General features: G+C 42.7%; 1 protein-coding gene across 1 annotated transcript in view; it reads left to right on the plus strand.

Moving 5' to 3' along the window:
- The window catches only part of SPTBN2 (spectrin beta, non-erythrocytic 2), a 1201559-nt gene that overhangs the window by 850154 nt on the left and 337146 nt on the right, over positions 1-14259 (plus strand). The window contains exon 24 of the mRNA XM_030217767.1: positions 9400-9604. Within this exon, the coding sequence (XP_030073627.1) occupies positions 9400-9604 (205 nt within the window). The remainder of the gene's footprint in view (positions 1-9399; positions 9605-14259) is intronic.

A 14259-nucleotide genomic window follows, 5' to 3' on the forward strand; every position in this document is an offset into this window, starting at 1 on the left:
GAGTTGAAATCTCTTGTACTTTAGAAACATCTTGTTTAATAGCATTTAACTGCTCTGATGTTTCCTGTTTTGTTGTGTTAAATGCAAGGGTTAAATTTTCAACAATACTTACAAGAGTTTTTATTTCGCTAGATGAGCTGGCAATCGTCTTTTCCACTCTCTGGAGAGCTTCCCAAATGCTCTCCAGGGTAGCTGGCGCTGGTTTGAGTCTCACTGCCTGAGATTCCTCAGAATCTAGGCCTCCTGAAAGCTTCGCCTCTTCTGTTCCTCGAACCAGGATCAAACACGCAACCACTTCCAGGTTGAGCTGTTCCCGCCTGAGAAGACGATCTTCAGGGAGCGGCAGCGGATAGACCTCCAGAGGGGAGAGTGATACTTCAAGCCCCAGGTCGCTTGGGGTGTCTTCTCCCATAACGGCAGCGGGGCCCCTCTCGGTAGATTGAATAGGTGGCCTTATGGTATAGCGTTCGAGCATCTGCTGAGACGGGGACGATGTCCTGGCAGTCGAGGCTACTGCCTTGACAGTCCCCTTCCGTTTTGTATGGGGCATTATGGACCAGAAGAAAAAGTAAGTCAGCGAGCTGCAAAAAAGCTTCACCCGCAGCTCTGAAGCGTGTCGCCATCTTCGTAAGCCTATTCATTTAATAGGAGATTTATTTAGAATATATTTATAGATGTGGGAAGCAGCATGACCTGTATGTTGGAGTTACATGTTTATATCAATAAGCTCTTTAATAGAATATACCATAACGATCCATCATTTGAACATTAGTATATTGCCATGTTTATCTGTTGTTCCAATATTGATATCTTTATACATGATACTTTTATATACGATCAGCCTTATTTTCGAAAGTGATGGGCGCCCAGATTTCGACCCAAATGGGGAGATGGGCGCCCATCTCGCAAAGGCGCCCAAATTGGTATAATTGAAAGCCCGATTTTAGGCGCCTGCAACTGCACTCCGTCGCAGGAACGAACAAAGTTGACAAGGGCCTGTCAGAGGTGTGGTGAAGGCGGGACTGGGGCGTGTTTACCAGCTGAGCAGAGATGGGCGCCTTCGGCCGATAATAAAAAAATGGCTGTTTTTAGCGCGATTTTAGGTCACTTTTTTTACCCTTTTTTTTCACGAACAAGTCCCAAAAAAGTGCCCTAAATGACCAGATGACCACTGGAGGGAATCGGGGTGACCACCCCTGACTCCCCCAGTGGTCACTAACCCCCTCCCACCAAAAAAAAAAAAACAACTTTTAACAACTTTTTTTCCACCCTCTATGCCAGCCTCAAATGCCATACCCAGCTCCATCACAGCAGTATGCAGGTCCCTGGAGCAGTTGTTAGTGGGTGCAGTGGACTTCAGGCAGGTGGACCCAGGCACATCCCCTCCTACCTGTTACACTTGTGGTGGTTAATGTTGAGCCCTCCAAAACCCACTGTACCCACATCTAGGTGTCCCTCCCTTCAGCCATAAGTGCTATGGTAATGGTGTAGAGTTGTGGGCAGTGGGTTTTGGGGGGGATTTGGGGGGCTCAGCACCCAAGAGAAGGGAGCTATGGATTTGGCAGGTATTTAACTTTTTTTTTTACTTTTTACAAGTGCCCCCTAGGGTGCCCAATTGGTGTCCTGGCATGTGAGGGGGACCAGTGCACTATGAATCCTGGCCCCTCCCATGACCCAATGCCTTGGATTTGTTCGTTTTTGAGTTGGGCGCCTTCGGTTTCCATTATCGCTGAAAAACGAAACCCCCCAGCTCAAATCCGCACATATCCGATGCATTTGAAAATACGGTCTGTCCCGCCCCTTCACGTACCCATTCTCGGACATAGACGCCCATGGACATGGGCGTTCGCGTTCGATTATGTCTCTCTGTGTTTCCCATATTCTTATGAAATTATAACTGTATATGCCATTCTGTCGTGGTGACCCCACGACGGAGCAATGTAAGCCACATTGAGCCTGCAAATGTGTGGGAAAATGTGGGATACAAATGTAATAAATAAATAAGCTCTGGGGTTTGAGACATTTGTTGAATTTGTAGATTACTTTTTTTCAACATAGAGCTAACCTGTAGCCGTTGATAAAATTGAGAATCTAATAATGACAATTCAGTTTTCATATCTGAGAAAGATTTCCAGGTTTGGTTTTTTTAAGTCAATAAAATCTTTAAGGGCCCATATTCCTATACGTTGCCATTGAGACCAAGAAACATGTTTTTCATCAATTTTAAATTTGGAGTTGTTCCATATAGGCACAAATGTTGTGGTGAACCAAGGAGTGCCTAACGATTTATCAAAAGATGACAATAATTTAGGAGTAACATCGATGATAGGATTGGAGATAATATTTTTAGGAAGGCGCATGCCAATTAGATGAGAATGTATTAATGGGTCTATAATGGATTGTTTAAATATTAGCTATCTAGGCAAAGAAGCATCATTCAGAGGAGTCCAGACCCTGAGTGTATAATAAAAGCTTTATGATATAGCAGGAGGTCAGGGAATCTAACTCCACCTTGTAATTTAGGCAGTTTTAATTTGCCTAAGATGATTCTGGGTACCTTAAGATTCCATAAAAAGTTAGAAAGCAATTTTTCCAACCTTCTATAGAAATAACAGCAAAAAAGAAGAGGGATCATACTCAGAGTATATATGATCTTGGGTACTATCATCATTTGATAGTATCCAACCTTCCTCACCATGTTAAATTTAATGGGGACCATGATGTTAATGAGGTCTCAATTTTTGCAAAAATTTTGTCAGAGTTAATTTTGATAGTAGTTAAGAGATCTCTATCAAAGAAGACACCAAGATATTTAATACAGGAGACTACCCATTTAAGAGGAAACCCTTGAATAGTGAAGGGAACACAAACATCATTCAAAGGCATCAGCTCTGTTTTGTCCCAATTAATTCTATAACCTGAAAGTTTGAAAAGTGAGAAATTAAGTGAATGAGGGCTTTCATAGATGATTGTGGGTTAGTGAGGTATAACAATATATCATCTGCATATGCTGAAAGTTTGAACTCCTCTTTACCCAAGGAAACTCCAGTTATATCTTTGGATGTACGAATAGCCACTAGAAGGGGTTCAAGAGCCAGATTGAATAATAATGGAGAGATAGGGCAACCTTGTCTGGTGCCTCTGTGCAATACAAATGAATTAGATAGTGCTCCATTAGCTGCAATTCGTGCAGAAGGTGATGAATATAATAAGTGCAGCATATGAAGAAAGAGTTCAGGAAACTGCCCAAGATCACTAAACAGGTATTTCCACTCTACCCGGTCAAAGGCTTTTTCAGCATCTAAAGAAACAGATAATATAGGGTAATCCTTTGACCAGGCAAAGTGAATGAGATGATACAATAGTTTAGTGTTATCAGCACCATACCTAGATTTAATGAAACCAGCCTGATCTCTGTGTATGAGTGAATGAATAATGTTCTCTATTCTACAACACAGAAGTTTTGCATAAATATTCTGTATTTAAAAGTGAGATTGGCCTATAGTTTTGTACAAGGGTACAGTCTCTATTAGGTTTTGGTAATACTACAATGTTAGCATCCAGAAAATGACCTGAAGAGGATGATTCAAGTAAAACTTGGTAATAGGCCATTAAATGGATTGATATAGAAGTTGAAAAGGACTTGTAAAACTCCACTGGTAGACCATCTGGACCCGGTTCTTTGGTTAAAGGCAGCTTTTTGATTGCAGAGACAATCTCATCAAGAGAGATAGGTTAAGTTGATTTATATGTTGCTCCGAGAGATGAGGTAAATGCAACGATGAAAGAAAATTTGAAATTTCAAAGTCTTGAGCTGTGGCTTCTGAAGAATAGAGTGACGTGTAAAAAGATTCAAAAGTCTCAAGTATTTGAGAAGAGGAGGTCAAAGAGGATCCTGTAGATGTTTGAATAGTACATAAGCATAAGCACATAAGCACCGCCATACTGGGAAAAGATCAAGGGTCCATCAAGCCCAGCATTCTGTCTCCGACAGCGGCCAATCCAGGTTTCAAGAACCCTGCAACCCCCCCCCCCCAAAAAAAAAAAAAATAATAGTAATAATAATTTTTTAAATAATGTTCAATGGACTTTTCCTTCAGGAATCTGACCAAACCCCCCTTAAACTACATAAGGCCAGCTGCTGTCACTACATTCTCCGGCATTGAGTTCCAGAGTCCAACTACACGCTGAGTAAGGAAAAACTTTCTCCTATTTGTTTTAAATCTACCATATTCTAGCTTCATCTTGTGTCTCCTGGTTCTATTATTGTTTGAAAGTGTAAACAAACGCTTCACATCTGTCCGCTCTACTCCGCTCATTATCTTGTAGACTTCTATCATATCACCCCTCAGCCGCCTTTTTTCCAAGCTGAAGAGCCCTAACCTTCTCAGCCTTTCCTCATAGGGAAGTCGTTCCATCCCTTTTATCATTTTCGTCGCCCTTCTCTGCACCTTCTCCAATTTCTTTATACCTTTTTTGAGATGCGGCGACCAGAATTGGACACAATATTCGAGGTGCGGTCATACCATGGAGCGATACAACGGCATTATAACATCCTTGTGTTTGTTTTCCATCCCTTTCCTAATAATACTCAACATTCTGTGTGCTTTCTTAGCTGCCGCAGCACACTGAGCAGAAGTAGTTATACGTTGTTTTGTTCTCTTGCCTTTAAGATAAGATGCTAGCAATTTACCAGCTTTATTAGCTTCTGTATAATATACAGCATTTTGCTTAAAAGTAATTACATTAGAGATGCTTGTCAAAATAAAGTTATATTGCATTTTAAGAGACCTGAGTTTTTGAAGAGTAGGTTTGGACGAGGATGTATATAAAGTTATTTCAAGTTGACAAATTTCCTTTTCAAGATTGGAAATTTTAGCATTGTTAGCCTTATGAAGATGAGATGCATAACTAATTATTTCACCTCTTAGCCAGGTTTTAAATGTTTCCCAAACTGTTATAAAAGAAGGTACAGAGTCTTTGTTATTGTCAAAAAATTCAGTAGACTTTTGAGAGATATGTTGCAAAAAGTGTGCATCCGATAGTAGAGTGGTATGAAGTCTCCAAGGAGAAGGTTTGATTTTATTAGGAGACCAGTTAGAGTCACATGATATTGCTGCATGGTCAGAGATCGATATTTCATGTATCTTTGCAGTGGACAGCATAGGAATCAGATCTTTGGTGCCCAAAAAATAATCTATTCTTGAATAAGTATGATGAGGAGCAGAGAAGAAGGAATAGTCTTTAGATGTTGGATGAAGTAATCTCCATAAATCAGACCAGCTGTTAGATTGCATAAGATTGTTAAGTGTATTTTGGACTTTAAGTTTAGCAGGTCTGCAGTTTGAAGATCTATCCAGATAAGGATCTATTGAGAAATTGAAATCACCTCCTATTATAGTATGGCAAGTGAGAACATTCAGACCAGATGTGTTAATTTTATGAAAAAATTAGGATCATCAATGTTTGGAGCATAGACATTAATTAATATTATGGGATTATTCTCAAGGAAACCTTCTAGTCGAGACCATCTGCCTTCATTATCATTGACATGAGAGATTAACTGGAAGGGCAGAGATTTTCTAATAAGAGTAATAACACCATTTTTGCGACCTTTTGCAGGGCTAACAAAGCATTGATCAAACCATTTACCTAAAAGTTTAGAACCTTCTTGTGCATCCACATGAGTTTCTTGTAGAAAACAAATATCCACATTTTTTTCCCTCAGATACAATATAAGTTTCTTCCTTTTATGGGATTGGAGATTCCCTTTATGTTAAGGGAGAGTATTTGTAGATTCATCACAGATATTTTTGAAATACAGTATGTGACCAGCCATATCATGCCAAACCTAATAGCATATGCATGAGAAGGGAACTGGAGATAATTAGCAAGTTTAAAATCCTCTAAAAAGAAGAAACAAGGTGACAAATATAATAAGATGAAAAATTTTGATAAGTAAAAACACTTGAGAAAAAAAAAAACACATTCCAAAAAGGAGAAGAAAGAAAGGAAACAAGATAATCCATTATGGGGCACTTGAGTCCAGTTTAGACACCAGGTGAGAGCTTAAGCCAGCATGTAGTATTGTGATAATAAAAGAATCGCATAGCAGCAATGCGAATTCATCTTCTCAAAAGAAAAAAATGTGAAAGAGAGAAAAATTGTAAACCTTTACAAATATATTCAACTTCAAAATATCAGTTTGTAGCAGAAGAGTCATTTTCAAGAAATCTTTGCAAGTCAGTGGGGTCATTGTAATGCTTAGTAGTATTTTGAAAAGTTACACGCATGGTTGCAGGATATAGAAGACCATACTGAGCTCCTATGGCTTTCAGCTTGGGGCGCATTGATAGAAACATTTTTCTCTTTTTAGCAGTGGTTTTGGAGAAGTCCTGTACCAGAAGGAGTTTTGCCCCATCATAAAGCATAGGAGATTTAGATCGAATAATATTTACAATTAACATCAGCTGATCATGACACAGAAATTTAACAATTATAGGGCATGGGTAGTTTTTCCCTGGAATGGGCCGCAACGCAATACGGTGAGCACGTTCTATATCAATAATGGAATCAGTTGGAAGCGCAGCGATTTTTATGAAGAACACCTTTAAAAATTGAATCATGTCCTTACCCTCAGATTGTTCAGGAAGCCCTAGTATTCAAATATTGTTTCTTCTTATACAATTAGAGAGATTTTCTATTTCCCGCTGCAGGAGATCAATTTTATTTAACTTACAATTCGTCTCCAGATGAAGTGTGCCATGTGCTGACATACAGTCTTCGAGGAATTCAATTCACGCAGTAAACTGAGTAAGTTGAGTAGAAATAGTAACTAATTCTGACTTGATTTCAGAGGTAGTAGTGAGATTTCGGTGCATAAGAATATGTAGCACCTTAATATCATCAGCGAGAGACTCTACTTTATTGTGTAGTAATGGCGCCTGAAGGGCCTTCTCAGAAGTGGAGACATCAGACTTATTTCGTTTGGAAGCTGGATGAAGAGGGTACGAGCCATCGTACTGAGGCATAAAAATCACGAATGTTATAACCAGAAAAAAAGGAGATACAGGCTGCTATATATCGCTTAATAGTAAAGCTGGCGAGAGAGAAAGCCCTAAGCGTCCATGCTGGATAAGGTCACATGACCTTATCTCCCCAAGTCCATTTTAATAGTGGTCTATGAACTTTTCCTTTAGGAAGCCATCCAAACCTTTTTTAAACCCTGCTAAGCTAACTGCTTTTACTACATTATCTGGCAACAAATTCCAGAGTTTAATTACACATTGAGTGAAGAAATATTTTCTCTGATTCGTTTTAAATCTACTACTTTGTAGCTTCATTGCGTTCCCCCTAATCCTATTAATTTTGGAAAGAGTAAACAAGCGATTCACGTCTACCCATTCCATTCATTATTTTATAGATCTCTATCATATCTCCCCTCAGCCATCTTTTCTCCAGGCTGATGTGCCCTAGCCGCTCATAGGGAAGTCGTCTCATCCTCTTTATCATTTTTGTCACCCTTCTTTGTACTTTTTCTAATTCCACTATATGTTTTTTGAGATGCGGTGACCAGAATTGAACACAATATTCACCACAAAGGCATTATGACATCCTCATTTTTGTTTTCCATTCCTTTCCTAATAATACCCAACATTCTATTTGCTTTCTTAGCCGCCGCCGCCGCCGCACACTGAGCAGAGGGTTTCAACGTATCATCGATGACACCTAGATCCCTTTCCTGGTCGGTGACTCATAAGTACATAAGTAATGCCACACTGGGAAAAGACCAAGGGTCCATCGAGCCCAGCATCCTGTCCACGACAGCAGCCAATCCAGGCCAAGGGCACCTGGCGAGCTTCCCAAACATACAAACGTTCTATCCATGTTATTCCTGGAATTGTGGATTTTTCCCAAGTCCATTTAGTAGTGTTTTATGGACTTGTCCTTTAGGAAACCGTCCAACCCCTTTTTAAACTCTGCTAAGCTAACCGCCTTCACCACGTTCTCCGGCAACGAATTCCAGAGTTTAATTATGCGTTGGGTGAAGAAACATTTTCTCCGATTTGTTTTAAATTTACTACACTGTAGTTTCATCGCATGCCCCCTAGTCCTAGTATTTTTGGAAAGCGTGAACAGACGCTTCACATCCACCTGTTCCACTCCACTCATTATTTTATATACCTCTATTATGTCTCCCCTCAGCTGTCTCTTCTCCAAGCTGAAAAGCCCTAGCCTCCTTAGTCTTTCTTCATAGGGAAGTCGTCCCATCCCCGCTATCATTTTAGTCGCCCTTCGCTGCACCTTTTCCAATTCTACTATATCTTTCTTGAGATGCGGCGACCAGAATTGGACACAATACTCAAGGTGCAGTCGCACCATGGAGCGATACAACGGCATTATAACATCCTCACACCTGTTTTCCATACCTTTCCTAATAATACCCAACATTCTATTCGCTTTCCTAGTCGCAGCAGCACACTGAGCAGAAGGTTTCAGTGTATTATCAACGTCGACACCCAGATCCCTTTCTTGGTCCATAACTCCTAACGTGGAACCTTGCATGACGTAGCTATAATTCGGGTTCTTTTTTCCCCAAATGCGTCACCTTGCACTTGCTCACATTAAACGTCATCTGCCATTTAGCCGCCCAGTCTCCCAGTCTCGTAAGGTCCTTCTGTAATTTTCCACAATCCTGTCGCGAGTTAACGACTTTGAATAACTTTGTGTCATCAGCAAGTTTAATTACCTCGCTAGTTACTCCCATCTCTAAATCATTTATAAATATATTAAAAAGCAGCGGTCCTAGCACAGACCCCTGAGGAACCCCACTAACTACCCTTCTGTTTCCTATCCTTCAACCAGTTCTTAATCCACAATAGGACATTTCCTCCTATCCCATGACCCTAATGTGGAATTTTGCATTACATAACTATAATTTGGGTTCCTCTTTCCCACATGCATCACTTTGCACTTGCTCACATTAAATGTCATCTGCCATTTATATGCCCAGTCTTTCATTCTCTTAAGGTCCTCTTGTGACTTAACAACTTTGAATAACTTTGTGTCATTTTACCTCACTAGATACTCCCATCTCTCTGTTTTCTATCTTTTAACCAGTTTTTAATCCACAATAGGACACTACCTCCTATCCCATGACTCTCCAGTTCCCTCTGGAGTCTTTCATGAGGTACTTTGTCAAACGCCTTTTGAAAATCCAGATACACAATATCGACCAGTTCACCTTTATCCACATGTTTGTTCAACCCTTCAAAGAAGTGTAATAGATTGGTGAGGCAAGATTTCCCTTCACTAAATTCATATTGGCTTTGTCTCATTAATCCATGCTTTTGAATATGCTCTGTAATTTTGTTCTTTATGTTCTACTACCTCCCATAGTGATCGAATCACAATGCGCCAGGGACAAGTGGATAAACTGTATGCCAGTCTGAAGGACCTGGCAGAGGAGCGTCGGGCTAAGTTGCAGGAGAGCCAGTGCCTTTGCCAGCTGAAGCGTGACATGGAAGACCTGGAGCAATGGATCTCAGAGAGGGAAGTTGTAGCCGCTTCCCATGAACTGGGTCAAGACTATGAGCATGTTACGGTGAATAGCCTCTATTTACACTTCTTCATTGAGTATTTTAGTCATAGTAGCACATCTTGACACATTTTCCTTATTAGGTATCACTGTGTCTCATGTTCACACTTCCTTTTTTTTATATTGAGGTAATGCATATTCACACTTCTTTCTTATTAATATCATTGTTAGCACATGTTCACAATTGATTGTTGTATTGTAAGACTGTTTAATATGTTTACGTTTTTATCATTATTATTTCTTATGTTTATTGATATCCTATCCCAGTGGTGTAGCCACAGGTGGGCCTGGGTGGGCCAGGGCCCACCAATTTAGGGCTCAGGCCCACCCAACAGTAGCACAGGTTTAGCGGTAGCTGGTGGGGATCCCAAGCTCAGCCAGCTGAAGACTTCCCCCTGATGGTAACGAAAACACTACTCTCCACGATACTGGCACCTGAGCATGCTCATTTTTCAGCACATGCTTGCTGTGGACTGCCAAGGTGGAAAGAAGTGTTTTCCCACCAGCTGAGATATTTTTTGGTGGTGGTTGGGGTGAGGGGGGAGAACATTTGGTGCCCACCCACCTCTTTCCTAGGCCCACCCAAAATCTGTTGTCTGGCTACGCCCCTGTCCTATCCATCTAGAACTGTGATTGGTGAAATATGTTTTTGACTAAATATGGACTTATTTTACAAAGCCGTGCTAATGATTCTTGTTGCAGCAAATGAGAGGAAGCCCATTCAATTCCTATGGGCTTCCTCTCATTTGCCGCATGGGAATCGCTAATGTGGCTTTATAAAAGAAGCCCCTATGGGGCGTGTCAAGATGCACGTTTGAAGCGAGCTCCTGCCCTCAATTACCGAATTTTTTCAGTTTTGCCTGTTTTGAAATATGCCACATACAAAACGCAAGGGAACGATCCGTGGGGTTCCCCTACCTTCTGGGACGTCCATGCCGGTAAACGTGGGTTTGGAGCTCTTCTTTCCCGCTCTTTCCCGGAGAAGCAGAGCGGAGTCCTTAGCAGGTGGAACCGGTGAAGCGCCCCCCCCCCCCCCCCCCCCCCCGCTGGAAGCAGAAATATCTCTCTCCCCGCCAAGCTCTACGACGCCTCCTTGCCCTGCAACTGTTGTGAGTCGAATGGGGTTTCCCTTGAAATCCGGAAAGGGCGATACCGAGGAGCCCAGAGGGGAGTCTGACTCCATAAGGACATCTGAGGCTGCAGGAGAGGCGGAGGTGAGCCTGGGTAAGATCTGGATGAAGCTTTTAGAAATGGAAAAAACCCTGAGACAATCTTCAGAAGAGGTAAAGACTTTGAATTTAAATGTACAGGAGGTGAAGAACTCCCTAGATATGGTGAAACAAGATTTTTCCCTAAAAATTGAGGCCTTGCAGAGAGAGACTAAGCAAACTGATGAATTCAAAGTGGCTGTGATAAAGGATAATATGGAAATAAGAAGGAAGATAGAACAAGTGGAGAACTATAATAGGAGATTAAATCTCCGTATATTGAATTTTCCTAGATTGTTGGGTGTATCCCCAAGTGATATGTTCAGCAGATATTTGAAAGAAAACTTGAATTTTCCTCAGGAAGTGTTTCCCCCGTTGAACAAGATTTATTATATATCAAGCACAATGAAAAAAGTAGAGACAGAGAATCAGTGGCGTAGCCAGAAGGCAATTTTTGGGTGGGCCAACAGGTTGGATGGGTGGGCACTAGAGTTGCCAACTTTTTTGAAAAAGAAAAAAACAGCAAACCTGATGCAAACCTGTCCCTACCCCACTCCCCATAACTTCAATGAGGGTTGCAGTGCAGGCTTCAGTGGCTGCAGGCCAATTGAGAGCTAAGGGAAGTACAATAGACTGCACTATTCAGCCCCACTGAGCCATGGTCCTCCAACACATATATGGTATTGAAGCCAAACACATTCTGCATCCAGAGAACCTCCTGGCTGTCCACCAACAATGGATACAGAGCACAGCAAGGACAATTCTCCATAAAACTCATCATATAAAGAAATTTTGTTTTCTAGTGTAATCTCAATTACAGACATTATAAATTAACTTTAAAAAAATCTATAAAACAAAACTCACTCAGAACCTAGAGCAAATCTACTACTACTACTACTACTACTTAACATTTCTATGCCAACACTAACTTCCAAAAACAAAGATCCTACCTATGAAAAAGAAGTGCCTTAAATATTATAGTAGGGCCCTAAAATACAAATACATTTATCAGGAAAGCTGAACAAGCCAAATTACTACAGAATGCTACATGGAAACTTCATGCTAATAGAATACCTCAGTCACACACACAAGACACAAATGCCAAACACAGAATAAGTGACCACAAACTCTAGAAATATAAATTAAACGGAAACCCCAAGAAACTAGACCTTGCATGTAGTACAACACCAGAGAAACAAGAAAGAAAGGCACTTGCTCCTGTGCAAAATATAAAGATGGCACATGCCAGGGATGGTGTTAGGGGATGGAACTAGGGCAATTGTGCTTGGTTCCTTGGCCAGAGAAAGCCTGCATGCTGGAAGCTGAAGGAGCAGCCTGGTAATGGACTTTGGGGTCCTTTCCTAGATTTCTGTCCTGGACGCCAGCCATGTTTACCATCAACTTTGGCAAGATGTACATTCCAAATCCAACATATTATATTCACAACATTGAAAATAAAATATTTTTTATACCTTTTTGTTGTCTGGTCATTTTTTCTCAAATCATATTGGTCCCAGTCTCTGGTTTCTGCTTCCCTCTGTCTTCTCTTAACTCACTTGCCAGGGTCTCCTATTTGACATTTCTTCTTTCTTCATGTCCATCATCCATCTCCCATCTCTGTTTTCCTATATTTCCTTGTTCAGTATCTCCCCTGTGTTCATATCCCCTCATCCATCATCATTCCTCTGTGCACCTATGCACCCCATGCCCAGCATATCCCTTCTGCATTCCTATTCTCTCCCTTGTCTGGTATCTCCCCCCCCCCCCCCCCCGTGTCCATATACCCCCCTCTCCAGTGTCCAGCATTTTATCTCTATTCTATACCCCCCCTTGGTCAGGCATTACCCCTCTGTGCCCATGTGCCATCCCCATACAGCATCTCACATTTGTGTCCCTGTCCCCATGCTCCCACCTAATGCCCATCATCTCCCTTCTGTATCTGTATACTTCCCTAGGTCCCCTTTCTCCCTCCTCCACACCAATGTGTCCCTCTCCTCTCTGATCCCACCCCCAACCAGCTTCTCTTCCTCTCTTTCCTTCCCCTTATGCATCTGGCTCTTTCTCCCTGCATCTCTCTCCCTTCCCTCTGCATATCATCATCTGCATATCCAGCACCTCTCCTTCAGCCCCCCCCCCCCCCCACATACACACGTCCAGCATCTCTCCCTTTCATCCAGCCCCCCTACATGTTCAGCACCTCTTTCCCTTTCATCCAACTCCCATACATGTCCAGCACCTCTCCCCTTCACTTCAACCCTCTGCATATCCAGCACTTCTCCCCTTTCCCTCCACCCCCCCTGCATATCCAGGCTGGGAGTGCACGTGTTCCCCTATCTCGACGATTGGCTGGTGAAGAACACATCCGAGGCAGGAGCTCTACAGTCCATGCAGATGACTATTCGCCTCCTGGAGCTACTGGGGTTTGTGATAAATCATCCAAAGTCCCATCTTCTCCCAGTGCAGAGACTCGAATTCATAGGAGCTCTGCTGGATTCTCGGACGGCTCGTGCCTATCTCCCAGAGGCGAGAGCCAACAACTTGTTGTCCCTCGTCTCGCGGGTGCGAGCGTCCCAGCAGATCACAGCTCGGCAGATGTTGAGATTGCTAGGCCACATGGCCTCCACAGTCCACGTGACTCCCATGGCCCGCCTTCACATGCGATCTGCTCAATGGACCCTAGCTTCCCAGTGGTTTCAGGCTGCTGGGGATCTAGAAGACGTGATCCACCTGTCCACGAGTTTTCTCAAATCCCTGTATTGGTGGACGATTTGGACCAGTTTGACCCTGGGACGTCCTTTCCAAATTCCTCAGTCACAAAAAGTGCTGACTACGGATGCATCTCTCCTGGGGTGGGGAGCTCATGTCGATGGGCTTCACACCCAAGGAAGCTGGTCCCTCCAGGAACGCGATCTGCAGATCAATCTCCTGGAGTTACGAGCGGTCTGGAACGCTCTGAAGGCTTTCAGAGATCGGTTGTCCCTCCAAATTATCCAAATTCAGACAGACAACCAGGTTGCCATGTATTACATCAACAAGCAGGGGGGCACCGGATCTCGCCCCCTGTGTCAGGAAGCCGTCAGCATGTGGCTTTGGGCTCGCCGTCAGGGCATGGTGCTCCAAGCCACATACCTGACAGGCGTAAACAACAGTCTGGCCGACAGACTGAGCAGGATTATGCAACCTCACGAGTGGTCGCTCAACTCCCGAGTAGTGCGCCAGATCTTCCAGGTGTGGGGCACCCCCTTGGTAGATCTCTTTGCATCTGGAGCCAACCACAAGGTCCCTCAGTTCTGTTCCAGGCTTCAGGCCAACGGCAGACTGGCACCGGATGCCTTCCTCCTGGACTGGGGGGAGGGTCTCCTGTATGCTTATCCTCCCATACCTCTGGTGGGGAAGACTTTGTTGAAACTCAAGCAAGACTGGGGCACCATGATTCTGATTGCTCCCTTTTGG

Source organism: Microcaecilia unicolor, chromosome 11, assembly GCF_901765095.1.
Source record: "Microcaecilia unicolor chromosome 11, aMicUni1.1, whole genome shotgun sequence".
Classification (NCBI taxonomy): domain Eukaryota; kingdom Metazoa; phylum Chordata; class Amphibia; order Gymnophiona; family Siphonopidae; genus Microcaecilia; species Microcaecilia unicolor.